General features: G+C 36.1%; 1 protein-coding gene across 1 annotated transcript in view; it reads right to left on the bottom strand.

Moving 5' to 3' along the window:
• LOC100375115 (tetratricopeptide repeat protein 21B-like) overlaps positions 1-17,613 on the bottom strand; it is a 79,092-nt gene that overhangs the window by 58,657 nt on the left and 2,822 nt on the right. Inside the window, exons 3-12 of the mRNA XM_085494607.1 lie at positions 17,019-17,129; positions 16,402-16,466; positions 14,539-14,640; positions 11,674-11,762; positions 9,751-9,945; positions 9,079-9,163; positions 8,304-8,402; positions 6,251-6,443; positions 4,782-4,879; positions 1,355-1,555 (exon numbers count right to left, since the gene is read on the bottom strand). Coding sequence (XP_085350733.1) covers positions 1,355-1,555; positions 4,782-4,879; positions 6,251-6,443; positions 8,304-8,402; positions 9,079-9,163; positions 9,751-9,945; positions 11,674-11,762; positions 14,539-14,640; positions 16,402-16,466; positions 17,019-17,129 — 1,238 coding nt within the window. The remainder of the gene's footprint in view (positions 1-1,354; positions 1,556-4,781; positions 4,880-6,250; positions 6,444-8,303; positions 8,403-9,078; positions 9,164-9,750; positions 9,946-11,673; positions 11,763-14,538; positions 14,641-16,401; positions 16,467-17,018; positions 17,130-17,613) is intronic.

The following is a 17,613-nucleotide window of genomic DNA, read 5'->3' as shown; positions in this document are numbered from 1 at the left end:
TAAAAGGTTGCACATCCTGGTACTTTGCATAACCCCTAAAAGGTTGCACATCCTGGTACTTTGCATAACCCCACTAGGTGACACATCCTGGTATTTTACATGACTCCTAAAAGATCACATCCTGGTACTTTGCATGACCCCTAAAAAGTTACACATCCTGGTTCTTTGCATAACCCCTAAAAGGTTGCACATCCTGGTACTTTGCATAACCCCCACTAGGTCACACATCCTGGTATTTTACATGACTCCTAAAAGATCACATCTTGGTACTTTGCATGACCCCTAAAAAGTTACACATCTTGGTACTTTGCATAACCCCTAAAAGGTTGCACATCCTGGTACTTTGCATAACCCCTAAAAGGTTGCACATCCTGGTACTTTGCATAACCCCCACGAGGTCACACATCCTAGTATTTTACATGACTCCTAAAAGATCACATCTTGGTACTTTGCATGACCCCTAAAAAGTTACACATCGTGGTACTTTGCATAACCCCTAAAAGGTTGCACATCCTAGTACTTTGCATAACCCCTAAAAGGTTGCACATCCTGGTACTTTGCATAACCCCCACTAGGTCACACATCCTGGTATTTTACATGACTCCTAAAAGATCACATCCTGGTACTTTACATGACTCCTAAAAGATCACACATCCTGGTACTTTGTATGACCTCAAAATATCACACTTCCTGGTACTTTACATGATCCATAAAATAGTCACACGTCCTTGCAATTTGTATTACCCCACCCACACATGGGATTGTCCGGATACGCGCAAAACGAACCTGGAGAAATAGGTAACGCGCTGGGCAGCGGCAGCAATCCTTTTCCTGTATAATGTTCATTTATGCTCAAAATTTGAAACAGAGTCGCGAACTCTTGCAGCTATCCACACTTTTTATGATTGATGCCTGGGCATTTTGGCGAATTGAGTCCGCCATGTTGTTTAATGATGTTGGCTAGCGTTCAACAATAGGCCAATACCATTCGATCCATAGGGATGACGATGCTACATACACGTGCAATGAAATCAGTATCCAAAGGACCGGAAAATACTGCTTTTCAAGGCTATCAAAACAAAATTTGATAAAAGGAAGTAAAAGAAAAATCTGTACATCAAACTCCTCAGGGTACTGAGACAATAGTCTCAATGAAGTTCAAGCCCTGCGACAATAATACCCCAAAAATTGCCAGGATCTGGTCAAAAGATTCATTACATCCTATAGTTTCTCAAATCTTGTGTGCAATTGAAACACGATGAACCGAGAATGAATTCTTTCAAAGGGAAAGGTACTTATTGATTGGAGCAGACAATGTGCACGAGTAACCATGACGATGAGAAAATGTACTTACCGTTGATGGTGCAAATAATAAATACTCGTTGACGATTTCAATTAAGAAGTCTGGGTTGAATTGTTGATAGTAGACCATTCCTAATGGCAGGCCTTTGAGAGATCCAAAGTGAGTTTCCGTACAGTCATTCAGTAACTGGACAGTGTCATCACCACTTTTACCACGTTTACGTGCTAACACGGCACTTAGGTACAACAATTCCTGGTGAATATACAACACGGGTTGAAATAGACAACAGGGGTTGAAATAGACAACAGGGGTTGAAATAGACAACAGGGGTTGAAACAGACAACAGGGGTTGAAATAGACAACAGGGGTTGAAACAGACAACAGGGGTTGAAATAGACAATAGGGGTTGAAACAGACAACAGGGGTTGAAATAGACAATAGGGGTTGAAACAGACAACAGGGGTTGAAACAGACAACAGGGGTTGAAATAGACAACAGGGGTTGAAACAGACAACAGGGGTTGAAATAGACAACAGGGGTTGAAATAGACAATAGGGGTTGAAATAGACAACAGGGGTTGAAACAGACAACAGGGGTTGAAATAGACAACAGGGGTTGAAATAGACAACAGGGGTTGAAACAGACAATAGGGGTTGAAATAGACAACAGGGGTTGAAATAGACAACAGGGGTTGAAACAGACAACGGGTTGAAACAGACAACAGGGGTTGAAATAGACAACAGGGGTTGAAACAGACAACAGGGGTTGAAATAGACAATAGGGGTTGAAACAGACAACAGGGGTTGAAATAGACAATAGGGGTTGAAATAGACAACAGGGGTTGAAACAGACAACAGGGGTTGAAATAGACAACAGGGGTTGAAATAGACAACAGGGGTTGAAATAGACAACAGGGGTTGAAATAGACAACAGGGGTTGAAACAGACAACAGGGGTTGAAACAGACAACAGGGGTTGAAATAGACAACAGGGGTTGAAACAGACAACAGGGGTTGAAATAGACAATAGGGGTTGAAACAGACAACAGGGGTTGAAATAGACAATAGGGGTTGAAATAGACAACAGGGGTTGAAACAGACAACAGGGGTTGAAATAGACAATAGGGGTTGAAACAGACAACAGGGGTTGAAACAGACAACAGGGGTTGAAATAGACAACAGGGGTTGAAACAGACAACAGGGGTTGAAATAGACAATAGGGGTTGAAATAGACAATAGGGGTTGAAACAGACAACAGGGGTTGAAATAGACAATAGGGGTTGAAACAGACAACAGGGGTTGAAACAGACAACAGGGGTTGAAATAGACAATAGGGGTTGAAATAGACAATAGGGGTTGAAACAGACAACAGGGGTTGAAATAGACAACAGGGGTTGAAAAAGACAACAGGGGTTGAAACAGACAACAGGGGTTGAAATAGACAACAGGGGTTGAAACAGACAAGTTTGAGTTATGCAGTTACCATGGAAACTTGCACACTATGTTGTAAAATTTTGTCTTTGTAGGGGGGTTAATAAGGGATTTTCCGTACAATTGCGAGATCTCGCGAGATGTATGAAAAACGCGCCTCAAACGTCTGCCGCAAAAATCGAACGATTTGATTTTGAACTAGAATTTCTTTATTTCGTAACTCACATCGACCGGCCGATCTTCGACAGAGGAATATTGCTTCCGAATACCCTTACTTAATCGAAATTGCCTATCATCAAATGTGGACAGCACATTATTAAGCATGGAAATGTCCCCCAAAGTACTTCGTGTTTGTCGAATCCCACGCGATGTTTGACGCAACTACGACGCTATGACCTTTGTTTGTCCTGTTTTTACGTCCGATTTCACGCATAACGCGTGATTCTCGCAGTGAACGGAAAATGGTCTATTTCAACTCGCAAATGTTGAATGCTAATCAGACTGCCAGGAACTAGGGATACCAGCTAACAAATTCCCATTCTCGTACAGAAGCCGATTAATAACGCTATAATTCCAAACGGTCTATCCTCGGGGGCGGAGCTACGTCACAGACGTTCCACGTTGCTAAGACGCGCACCACTGTACCATGCATTTCAATGGGCTCTGTGCGCGCTGCTGTGGAACGCCGGTCGAGTCGGTGAAAATTCGAGAAAACAACACAAACTCAACTTTGAAGTAATCCTGAACAACCAAATTCATATATGTTACACATGTAGGGCTAATCTTGTTACACTCTTCAGAGGAGTCTCAACAATCATCCCAAAGTACCGTTTTATGCGAGTTTTGGGCCTTTGTTTTCACCGCCGCGGGTTGCCAGGCGGTGAAAATGCCCGGATGTCCGCCCTCGAGGATAACAGCTTTTGAACCCATCACAAACAAGTAAATTTTAACTGGAACAGATAATACACCTTTCACGTAACCCAAGCCCTCTAGTGTCGGAGATATAAAAATGATGCAGATGAGTAAAAGCAATAAAGTTTGTGTTCAGAATTTCATAAAGTCTAGATAATCTTTAAGAAACGTTATTTTTTATAGGTTAGATCATAGTTCGAGGTGACTATGAGAATTTGAACGAGGGCCGTTGACTCGAGTTTAATTCTCATAGTCACCGGGGCGCGTGATCTAACCGACTTAGCGCTGGTCAATCAGCCCGAGAAAAGATTTGTATTAGACAATCAAAGGATGACATTTTGACAGCAATCAAACTTGCATTTTTTCAACAGTGATCTAAGTGAATTCGTGGTGCAATAGAACCACACTTTATCGCGACTCTGATTAGCCAAGGGCTTTCGGCCATGGATATTTAAATACAGATAAAAAAAACATAGCATAAGTATTACAACCTTGCAATTTAGTTTGACCATGAATACACCACTGATGACATTTATGTAAGTGTTTACATTACACATACAGGATTATTATTATGATTATGACATATATGCATATTAAAAAAACATGTTGGAATCCATGCTAAGATTACCGTAGTTGTCAGAGTATAAACCCCTGCTCGAGTATAAGCACTTTACAACAAGTCATTTATCAAATTATTTATTTGAAACGTCATTTAGAATATACTTTCATACTTTCATTACCCCAAAACGTACAGACCAATATTCATGTGAAACGCAGAGTCAAATGCTGTTCCATTTAGTAAAATTTAGTGACCCTGAGGCGTAATGGCCGATCCTCAAGTTAATTTGGACGATGCTAGTCGATGAAAACACTCGTATCGTACACACAACGATTTGTTTATGAATAAATTAGGATAAATTATCGCACAGGGGAGTTTTAATTTTTATCTGTTTATAAGCCTCCTCCCCCCTAATTTTTCGCCAATTTGCCGTTTTCCCGGAGGGGTTTATACTCGGACAACTACGGTATATCATCCCTCTTTTATAGCATGATGGTAACATATATTCTTTACAACTTATTCTTTACAATTTACAAGTCCCAACTTTTCTACTACCAATACAAAAACTTGTGACTTACTGAAGATTTTCCTATTGACTGTTGTATCGCGTTGAGAAAGTCAAGTTGTTGTTCAGCGTCGTCCAAATGTCCTTCAAGAAGCTGACACTTAATAATTCCTATCACGTAAAAAGACAGAATATGATATTTAAAGTTGGTGAATGTTGAACTTCTAGCAATACAAAAGCAAATATAGTAATAGGAAAATATTAATTAAAGTTGTTGACATTAGAAGGCTACTGCAAAATGACTAATTTTCACTGGGTGGCTAAATGACTAATATTCAGTGGGTTTCAAATTCACTATTTTATCATTTAGATAATGTGTTCTATGCTAAATTTTACATACTCACTGGGTTTTAATTTAGCCCATTTTCCAGTCAGCAAAAGAAGCAATATTAAAACGCGCCCACCTCATTATAATATGTGCATTCATGAATATTTAATAGCAATTAATTTCCTGCAGAATAAACACCTCCATTTCGCAATTTTTTTTTTATTTAAACTACAAAAACAAGCAGCCTCTCGGCTGAGATAGCTCCGCTGTTAGCAATGCACATTTCAATTAAAGAACAGAAGATATCATTAGAAAATGAACAATATGCATAGTATCAATGCAATGGGACTTGCTGTTTTCAAGAAGAATTTAAAAATATCATTTTTCACCATAAATGATTGTGGTTTTTAACAAATTTAAGAAAATATCACTTTTTACCAAAAATGACAAAAATATTCACCAAAATTAGAGAATTAAAGATATCATTACAAAATGAACAAATCTGAGAGAGGTCCACATGTAGTACCTATATATGTAATATCAAAGCAATTGGACTTGCGGTTTTTAACAAGAAGTTGAAAATATTACTTTTTACCAAAAATGACAAAAATATTCATTAAAATTAGAGAACTACAGATATCACTACAAAATGAACAAATCTGAGAGAGATCCACATGTAGTACCTATGTATGTTATATCAAAGCAATTGCACTTGCGGTTTTTAACAAGAAGTCGAAAATATCACTTTTTACCAAAAATGACAAAAATATTCACCAAAATTAGAGAATTGAAGATATGATCATGAAATGAACAAATCTGAGAGAGGTCTACCCAAGGTACATATACACCAAGTATCAAAGCATTCAGGCTTGTAGTTTTCAAGAAGAAGTCAAAAAAGTAAAACATTGACACAGACGACGGACAATCACTCATATGATAAGCTCCACTCGACAAAGTTACTGCACCAGTCTACCTTTTACAGTACTGTAGAATACTTTATTTTTGCTTGGAATTTATTTTCGCTATTTTCGCTGAAGGGATAATTCCGTGAAAATAAAAATCAGCGAATATACTTTTTTTCCTATATTTCACATTAAACTCATCGAAAATCAGTGAAAATATATACCATACAAAACGCACAAAAAGCCTTTTCAGCGAAAATTAATTCCAATGAAAATAAAGCATTTCACAGTACTTTAGAGTTACTGACTCACCTGTGAGGGCAGCAACACTCGTCTCATCTAGTTTCATAGCATTCCTGTAGAGTTTCATAGCATCTTTGACTTTTCCTTGAAGTAGCAACTCATAACCTGCCTCTGTGGCGTATTCTGAATTCATATTGTCAAGTCCAAGTGCTCTCTCCATCAATGTATATGTCTGCTGTAAAACCAATGTGTTTCTTCCACACTAAAAAAAAAAAGAGAAAAGAAATTCACTACAGTGTAACTTAATATTAAACCTGGCTTGAGCTAGCTTAGCTTTACAGGAATTTTTCTAAACCAGGGATAATCTCGGATGGCGCTCTCTTATTGAATTGCCGATTGAACTTTCAAGTCATAAATATATTTCTTGAGCTGCGCACTTCTGTGCTGCCATACAACATGAAATCTTTCTCAAATATATTTTTCTCCATGAAAACTTCCCAGCAACACAGCTGACAATGTGTCTGGACAACAAATACACTAAAATTACTCCAAAATATTTCAATGGCGACAGATACACCGTTAAAACGGCACAGAAACTTTCCGATGTGACGTTTCCAGGTCATTCCGCCCGTCCACACCTATCCTCTCGCTTGGTCTCTCCGCTTCTTCGCCGGTGTGTGCTCCCTCTTGTTCATTTTTTATAGTAAAACCCCTGCTTTATATATCTAAACTCAGGAATCTGCCTAAAATGTGTCTTATAATAGTAACTCAGGTAAAATACAGGGTTGCGGTTATTTGAAAGTGATGTTTATTCTGAATTTGGAGTCAAGGTCAAACCATGCCTAAAAGTGCACTTGATACATTATATCTATTGGTGTAATCTAAATATGTACAGGTAAGGCCAGACTTTTATTATCCCTTGTTTAGCAAACCCGCCGAATGAACAGGAGCTGAAAATGAAATAAAAATAAAATGTTATTTCAGCGTAATTTCTCACGCCCGCCGACTTATAAGTGCAAAAAATTGCTAAAAAAACTTATTTTTATCTTCATTTTTTTTCCCGACTGCCGCATAACAAATCCAAGTTGCATTTTCTCCCTCCTCAAAAAAATTGCCTTAAAAAATCTCGACAAACAAGGAATTAAAAAAGTCTGGCCTAAGCTATAAAAGTAAAGGGGCAGGAAGTTAACAACTCATCACTGGTTTTCCCACCCAAATTTTTCAGCACTTATAATCTTCAATACTTCTGGAAATGAATTCTAATTTTGAAACCAACAGACGCAAATTTGAGTAAATTACCAGTTTTTTGGCTATTTTTGTCCCAATATTCTGAAGGAAAGTGCAGACCATAAATGGGACTATTTTGTGAATTTGTGATGAAAAGGGGGATAAGTATCATTGCCATCAATAATTTAACTTATATTAAAAGATTACTTAATTAGGCATATAGTAGTTTTTAAAGCAAGCTAAGCTAACTGTAAACGTATTAATTAATGGTTTTTAATTTCACTATTGATGTTGAAAAATGAAATTTGCAGAATTAAACCAACGTAAACTTGGAGAATAACAATAGAACTCAGTGTTTCTCTGACATAAGCTCATAAACTTAAACCCCAGTGAAAAACCTCAAAACATTGAAATTAAAGCGCGGTAGTCGTCGCTCGCGCATGTGCGAGATATATGGGTCTCATATAAACAAAGATGGCGACTTTGACTGTTGCGCAGATCAACGAGTACGAACTGAGACGTTTCCAAACTTTAATTAGGTAAGTTTTAGTGATTGGAAGGCATCGAAGGAGTCACCGTCGGCAATCAGTGCAAGTCACGCCCAGGTCAAACCTCATACTTGTGATTTCCATTTGAAGAGCGCATTGGATTGTGGGAAAATCAATATTTATCAACACAAATGTCGAACATGCGCAGTGCGACGACTGCCGCGCTTTAAATGTCAGTGAAAATGAATGTTTTTACAGTAGCTTCAAGCCTGCTTGCTAAATGAGACATTATTCTCAGGCTTTACTGCACTGCGAGTTAAGCTTGAACCATACACCATGGCCTTTTACAGTCGCAGGTTTTGTAGCTGGAGGGAACTGCTTATAAGAAAGTATTTACAATGACTTACCGCTCTACAGAAGGTTTGAGACATACTATAATACAACCATGGATTCTTGGGTTCAAATCTATCCAACAACTGTATCAGTTCACCGAGTTTAGTAGCAGCCTGCAAACAGATGTAATGTATTTACTGTTAAATACTTTAATTTTTGCTAGGAATTTCCGCTATAGCAATGCTTCAGTGAAAATAAAATCCAGGGAATACTAGAATACCTTTTTCTCCTATATTTTACATTCAACTCGCCAAAAATCAGAGAAAATAAATTACATACAAAATGTTTTTTCAGCGAAAATTAATTCCAGCTAAAGTAAAGTATTTTACATTAGTACACAGACTCAGCAGAAAAATTACTGTGAAATACTTTTTTATTCTAAGGCTGGAATTAATTTTTCACTCCAAAAAAATGTTTTGGTGTTTTGTTTAGAGTTTATTTTCACTGATTCTTGACGAGTGAAATATAGGAAAAAAGATATACTGTGGAATACTTCATTTTCGCTGGAATTAATTTTCGCTGAAAAGGCTTTTTGGGCATTTTGTATGGAATTTATTTTCACTGATTTTTGATGAGTTTAATGTGAAATATAGGAAAAAAAGTATATTCGCTGGATTTTATTTTCACGGAATCATCCCTTCAGCGAAAATAGCGAAAATAAAGTATTCTACAGTATTTGGTGTTCAACCTCATCAGGTTCAACCTCAGGTACAATTTTAAAGTCAGACACACCAACTACCTGTACTACACACCAGTGTATAGTGTGTTTATTAATTCGATGATACATACCTCATCATAGCTACCGTCTCTGCACAATAAATGTAGAATCTGTAAACGTACAGCCTCTATACAGTATGTATCTTGTGATAACGCCCTGTGTAGATAAAGTTGAGAGAAGCAAGGGGATAAAAACTTAGTGGTTTATGTTGGTAGATGAGGGGCATTTGCACCATATTACTGTAAAATATTTTAATTAACTGTAATTAATTTTCACAGATTTTTGATGATGAGTTGCATGTAATTACATAAAAAAAAGATATAATCGCTGGATTTTATTTTCACTGAATCATCCCTTCAGCGAATATAGCAAAAATTATTTATAAGCGAAAATAAAGTACTTTAAAGTACTCTGGGAAAAAAATATTATAATTTTAACAATGTTTGAAACCCAAACCATACCAAAGCTTATCAAAATCCTTAAAATATACAAACCCTTACAAAACCTCCCAAACTCTAGTCGTAGTTATCCCCCAAAACTGCATAATTTTGAAGTAAATGTGGCTGAAGTGAATTACCAAAAGAACAAACAAAACTGCTGTGATAACAGATTTTTTCATTTGTTTATTTTGTTTATTTTATTTATAAAATGTAAATTCCATAACTGCATTGTATAGTATGAGGTTTTTAAAGGTAGGATTTTCTGCTGCGTCATTTAGGATTCTGAGTTTTCAAACTACTCACCTCTGAGCAGTTTCCATAGTCTGTTCCCAGTCTTGCAATGCCAACTGTAACCTCATTTTCTCTATCAGCGCTGGCATAAACCCTGGATACGCAACCACGGCTTGATTGATCAACTCCAGGGCGCCAGTATAGTTATGGCGTAAAACATAGAATTTAGCTTTACCAAACAAGCCTTCTACTTCTTTGTTAGAAATCCTAGATAGATACAAATAACATGATGCGATTATGAGAATGAGGTAAAACATACACAACATCAACAGTAAATGCATTGTGAATGGTATCACAGAAATACAGACGGTTAGGTTTTCCGATAATGATACAATCACAACCTGTATACCATTTATTCCAAAACGACAGCGGTAGAAAAATGTTGACTGGAACAGGAACGTGGTAAAAAACAGAAATTGAACTGCACGCGAGCAGAAGTTAAACAAACACTGATTGGTCAATACCGACCATGTGTGGACGTAGATTGACCCTAATTAACATAATTTATGCATTTCACTTGGATATCGGCAGTATCACCGTAACATCGAATATAACAATAATAACTCTGAAATTAATAACGATATTAATGTTCGCGACATGCATTGACCGGTATATATTTGAGTAGAAGTGTATGTGATGCGTACTGCCCTCAGAGGTATAGCCAGGTATTATGCATATGTCTGAAATGAAAGATACATGTACCAGTATCAAGTTGTAAACACAAACATACAATAATTGTTTGTGTGGAATATTTATGGTTATTTTGTGATTTATTTTCAATCATAATTTGACAGGTTTGTAGACATTTTTCCTGTCAAATGAAATAATGTAACTGTCTGAAATGAAAGATACATGTACCAGTATCAAGTTGTAACCACAAACATACAATAATTTTTTGTGTGGAATATTTATGATTATTTTGTGATTTATTTTCAATCATTATTTGACAGGTTTGTAGACATTTCTCCTGTCAAAATGAAATAATGTACCTGTCTGAAATGAAAGATACATGTACCAGTATCAAGTTGTAACAACATACAATAATTTTTTTTGTGGAATATTAATGATTATTTTGTGATTTATTTTCAATCATAATTCGACAGGTTTGTAGACATTTTTCCTGTCAAATGAAATAATGTAACTGTCTGAAATGAAAGATACATGTACCAGTATTAAGTTGTAACCACAAACATACAATAATTTTTTTTTGGAATATTTATGATTATTTTGTGATTTATTTTCAATCATAATTGGACAGGTTTGTAGACATTTCTCCTGTCAAATGAAATAATGTAACTGTCTGAAATGAAAGATACATGTACCAGTATTAAGTTGTAACCACAAACATACAATAATTTTTTTTGGAATATTTATGATTATTTTGTGATTTATTTTCAATCATAATTTGACAGGTTTGTAGACATTTTTCCTGTCAAATGAAATAATGTAACTGTCTGAAATTAAAGATACATGTACCAGTATCAAGTTGTAACCACAAACATACAATAATTTTTTGTGTGGAATATTTATGATTATTTTGTGATTTATTTTCAATCATAATTTGACAGGTTTGTAGACATTTCTCCTGTCAAATGAAATAATGTAACTGTCTGAAATGACAGGTTGACAGGTAGCTAACTATATACCTGATTGGCCGCCCTTGTGTTATGCAAATTAACTAATAAGCTACATGTACTGTAAAATACTTTATTTTCGCTTGAAATTAATTTTCACCAAATGATTCAGTGAAAATAAAATCCAGCGAATATACCTGTTTTCCTATATTTTCCATTCACCTTGTCAAAAATCAGGGAAAATAAATTCTATACAAAACACCCAAAAAAATCTTTTCAGCGAAAATTAATTACTTTCCGAGGGGTAGCACTGGGTACAAAAGAAACAAGTTTGAAGAATAAAACTGTTCACATTACTTACTCCAAAGCATCATCAAAGAACTTGACGGACTTTTTAACATAGGCGTCCCTTCCACTAGTTAGATCAATCCAACCACGAAGAATCAAACCCTGGATAAATGAAAATAGACAGATATATTAAATAGCTTTGAGATTTGAAGTTATAACGAAATGAACAAATCTGAGAGAGGTCTGCCCAAGGTACATATACACCAAGTATCAAAGCAATAACAATTGTAGTTTTCAAGAAGAAGTCAAAAAGTTGACAGACAACGACGGACAATCACTCATATGATATGATAAGCTCCGCTCGACAAAGCTGATAGCCAAGCTAGAAATGTTGATTTTGAAAGGCTTTTTTTCAGTATTTGATAGTATTGTAACTACGCTAGTGTTTTTGTTTTGATAATATTGTTAAAACACGATGAGACCTTGTTAGGTTAACACAGTATATGAAGCAATATGCTTAGTTACACCATTATGTGGTTATATGATGATATTTTCTAGGGCATGTTGGATTAAAAAAGGTTGGTGAAAAATCATCCAGGGTCTGCAAGATGCTGAAGGACCTGCTATATTAAATAAAACTTCAAATTTCATTTTGTTTTTGCAAGAAGCTTACATGTCACTTTTATTAAAGCAAAGAGGAAGTTGCCTGCACATACAGGACTTGAGTCCTAAACAACAATAGAAAGGCTCAGTCTGTCTCATGTGTGAAACTGATAATGATTCATCTAAATGATTTTTCTCAAGGGAATAAAATAAAGCACATATTTACATTGGACTTTCAATATAAATACTGTAAAATACTTTATTTTAGCTGGAACTAATTTTTGTTGAAAAGACTTTTTTGGTATTTTGTATAGAATTTATTTTCACTGATTTTTGACAAGTTTAATGTAAAATATAGAAAAAAAAATTATGTTCGCTGGATTATATTTTCACCGACTCATTCCTTTAGCGAAAATTTATTCCAAGCAAAAATAAAATATTCTACAGTAGTCTGGATGCATTGCCTTGATGCATGGAGCAGAGAACAGCCACTGGTGGCTCTGTATACAATCAAAACCTATCAAGGCTTGTCTTCACTCATTCAGATTTGAGTGCAAAGGCCAGAAACACTTAAATTTTGTGTTTCGTATGATAGATAGTGTGTACAGTCTTCAAATAACCACAATAGACAATACAGTAGGGGGTCAAAACTGAATATACACGATTCCGCCGTTTCAAAATATATTAAATTCTATTAATAATTGCACTTTCAGGTAATATATGAGTTATGTCTACGTCATAACCTTGTTAAATGTTATCATTATACATCTGTCACCGTAACGCCATACGTTACAGCGTGCCGCAATTTTGCAGTATTTTACAGGGTATTTTCATACTACCATATTAAAAAACGCGAATTCCAAATATAGAATGATTACGCGCGTAATCTCTCTCTACTAAAAAAAAAACTAAGGCTGCCACCAGAGTTTGACTACAGTTTGACCAGACTCCACAAAGAAGCTCGCTGATTCTGTTTTGCATTTTAAATTTCCCATGGTGTATCCTTGGAAAGAAAAGATATATAATAATACGGTTATTACGAGAATACACGCAGCATACTGTCTGATACTCCAGCTGTACTGTCTTCGTGTATACTTTTAGGTATTCTTGTAATAACCTCATATGAGCATATTGTGTACGAAGTGAGCATTCTTCGGTCCCTTTTTCCATATTCCACAACCAATGCTCATGATCAGTGAGGTGAATTGCAATTATATTTTAATTAAGTGACATTCAGCACCGTTAATGGGTTTCATCACATTGATGGTGCTGTCCATATTCGAAGCCCACACATAAGCAATGTTACCAGATATATAGAGGGGAGGCAAGGGGGGTAGCTGGTACAGTTTTACGGGAAATAAAAAGGGCTTTTCACAATTTACGAAGAAAAAAAAGACGTTTTTACAGTTTACAGTGTTAACAAATGGAACATTGAATGGTCCGACGAGCTCTCCGACTCAAATTCTCCGCCATTGCTGCGCCGTGTGAAGAGACGCATGCGCATATTACCCTCGTAATGCTCTTCATTCGGCTAGAGGGCCTTTTACGTCTTGACATTCAATTTTGTAGTGAATTGTATCATCTAGTCGTTTTACAGTTTCTAAAATGTAATTTCCCTGGATTATTCTTTACGATTTTTTTATTTAGATGTGAATTTTTGTACGTACGAGAAAAATGACACATTTTTACAGTGTACGAAAAAAAATATTTGATTGATTACGTTGTACGTCCAGCCTGTGATTACAGAATTACGGAATTTATTTTTTCTATTTACGTTGTACGAACAAAAAAATATTGCAATTACGTTGAACGAAAATAACCCTTGCCCCCCCCCCCCCCCCGCCCCCTCTGTATACACAAGCCACACCAGCCCAGCGACTGTATGCATATCAAAAGATTTGTACATACCATGTCTTAATCTGTAATATGCAATTAAAATTCTGGTTCTCAAGTGGATTTTGCTTGTATCTGATTGGTTGATAAATACTACTAATTTGAATATGCTAATGTCCCAAACAATATATGTGACAGTTTTTATATACTCTAAGCATACATGGTAACAACTAATAGTTGCTACAGAGACGAAAGTACAACAGCCCCGTTCTTTGTGAAGTTGGAATAAATTTACATGGTTAATGCAGGGTCCATAGCACCAAATGATTTCCAAGACTTTTCCAAACCTTTTCCCAAACTTTCTTGTATTTTTCCAAGACATTTTGACCCTTAATTCAGGCCAATATCATCACCAAAGCTCATCAAAGTTCTGAGGATATGGTAGTTCCTTGGAGAAAACAGGCCTTTCTAAAATAAATTCATTAATTATTTCATTACTTACATCAGTGGCTTGAGGTGACATCTTCAGCATTCTGTCCACATACTCCCTGGCTTTATCATGTCTACCAGTATGCCATAGGAATAGTGCAGCAAAATATAAAGCCTATTATAACAAACATAGTAAAACTGTAGAAACCTTGCCAAATCATTCTGTCCACATACTCCCTGGCTTTATCATGTCTACCAGTATGCCATAGAAATAGTGCAGCAAAATATAAAGCCTATTATAACATAGTAAAACTGTAGAAACCTTGCCAAATCATTCTGTCCACATACTCTCTGGCTTTATCATGTCTACCAGTATGCCATAGGAATAGTGCAGCAAAATAAAAAGCCTATTATAACAAACATAGTAAAACTGTAGAAACCTTGCCAAATCATTCTGTCCACATACTCCCTGGCTTTATCATGTCTACCAGTATGCCATAGGAATAGTGCAGCAAAATATAAAGCCTATTATAACAAACATAGTAAAACTGTAGACCCCTTGCCCACATTATTCTGTCCACATACTCCCTGGCTTTATCATGTCTACCAGTATGCCATAGGAATAGTGCAGCAAAATATAAAGCCTATTATAACAAACATAGTAAAACTGTAGAAACCTTGCCCACATTATTCTGTCCACATACTCCCTGGCTTTATCATGTCTACCAGTATGCCATAGGAATAGTGCAGCAAAATATAAAGCCTATTATAACAAACATAGTAAAACTGTAGAAACCTTGCCACATTATTCTGTCCACTTACTCCCTGGCTTTATCATGTCTACCAGTATGCCATAGGAATAGTGCAGCAAAATATAAAGCCTATTATAACAAACATAGTAAAACTGTAGAAACCTTGCCAAATCATTCTGTCCACATACTCCCTGGCTTTATCATGTCTACCAGTATGCCATAGGAATAGTGCAGCAAAATATAAAGCCTATTATAAGAAACATAGTAAAACTGTAGAAACCTTGCCACATTATTCTGTCCACATACTCCCTGGCTTTATCATGTCTACTAGAATGCCACAGGAATAGTGCAGCAAAATATAAAGCCTATTATAACAAACATAGTAAAACTGTAGAAACCTTGCCAAATCATTCTGTCCACATACTCCCTGGCTTTATCATGTCTACCAGTATGCCATAGGAATAGTGCAGCAAAATATAAAGCCTATTATAACAAACATAGTAAAACTGTAGAAACCTTGCCCACATTATTCTGTCCACTTACTCCCTGGCTTTATCATGTCTACCAGTATGCCATAGGAATAGTGCAGCAAAATATAAAGCCTATTATAACAAACATAGTAAAACTGTAGAAACCTTGCCAAATCATTCTGTCCACATACTCCCTGGCTTTATCATGTCTACCAGTATGCCATAGAAATAGTGCAGCAAAATATAAAGCCTATTATAACAAACATAGTAAAACTGTAGAAACCTTGCCCACATTATTCAATGTAATGCACTATCCCTACATCAACCATGCTTAAAAGGTGGTAGTCGTCACGTCACACATGTGCGAGATATATGGGTCTCGTATAAACAAAGATGGCGACTTAGACCGTTGCGCAGATCAACAAGTACAAACTGAGGCGTTACCAGGCTTTAATTAGGTAATTTTGGGTGATTGGAAGGTATCGAAGGAGTCACCGGCGGTAATCAGTGCAAGTCGCACCCGTGTCAAACCTCATACTTGTGATTTCCATTAGAAGATCGTATTGGATTGTGGAGAAATCAATGTTTATCAACACAAATGTCGCACATGCACAGCGCAACGACCACCGTGCTTTAATACATAACAGCTGATATGAATTATATATAATGGCGTGAAGTAGGTGATGTGTTAACATGTTGAAAAAAAGGGGTTACCTTTTCTCTGGCTTGTTTTCGTATTTCTTTCAATCTCGCATCCAACTCTTGGATAGCTTCTTTATCTGAAATCCAATCACAGTATTGATAAGAAAACTGATGTACAAATATTATGAAGTTGTACATAAAATATGCTGAACAGCAGCTTGGTGACTGTGATGTGTTGACTCAGGAACACACGAAACATCAAAGAAACCAGAGAGCTTTCAAATTTAACTTCTTGTTTATTCCGCCATTTTCAGTTACACCAACAGCACTACTTTTTACATATCAATACACTCGGGTGATCAGGTGACATATAACGCCATTACAAAAGTATGTATTCTGACGCATGCAATACAGTAGTCCAAAAAACGCCTCAATGACTTTATCAAATAATTCTTAGTTGAGAACATCTAGTCGTGCTTGAGTACATACTTTGCCATATTCTTGTGAAGGTCTCTCCCACAATGCATTGCATATATGTGCAGCAACAATGTAGTGCAAAATTTGAACTTGATCAAACTGCTTTAACAAATACATGTATATGCATATCAAAATGTAGTGATCAGGTGCATTTAACACCTCAAAAAAGCATGTATTCTGAGATTTCAAATAAAGTAGTCCCCACAACTTACCCACAGTTTTGCATCTTTTGTGTGCATACATTAATGCCATAATGGAGCATAACATGACCTCAGGTTTGTCTTTTATCGCTTCCAACTCTCTCATACCTTCTGGAATTCGATCTGAAAGCATAAAATAAATAACTATATTACTAAATAATATCATAGGATAAAAATAGTCACCTCCAATGGCTTATGTAAACATCATGACACAAGAATGAAACAATTTATAATGGGAAATTTAAATTATCTATTTTCTGTGTCGGTAGAATGCTAAGTTTTTGTGGTGCTCACACTTACTTGGAATGAGCTTGAAATATTTGTAATGCAGGGCTGAAACTTCCTGGCAGAGCTAGCAAAATGTGAAAGTTACCTGCCCTCAAAATACCGAAAATGAAAAAAATGAACTCACAATAGCCTTTAACATTTTTGCACTGGTTCCCAAAGTTAGATTATACATGTGCATTTTCATATCTCAAAATATTGATTGGTAACATTGAAATCATACATATATTATTGATATGAATAATATTGTTAAAAAACATCTGTTTCCAGTAAGATACTAATTTTCCATTACATACAATAGAAAGTTATCTCCCATAATGCA

Source organism: Saccoglossus kowalevskii, chromosome 20 (genome assembly GCF_978046115.1).
Source record: "Saccoglossus kowalevskii chromosome 20, keSacKowa6.1, whole genome shotgun sequence".
NCBI lineage: Eukaryota > Metazoa > Hemichordata > Enteropneusta > Harrimaniidae > Saccoglossus > Saccoglossus kowalevskii.
Note: the sequence above shows the minus strand (reverse complement) of the source record. Positions and strands in the feature narration are given on the sequence as shown.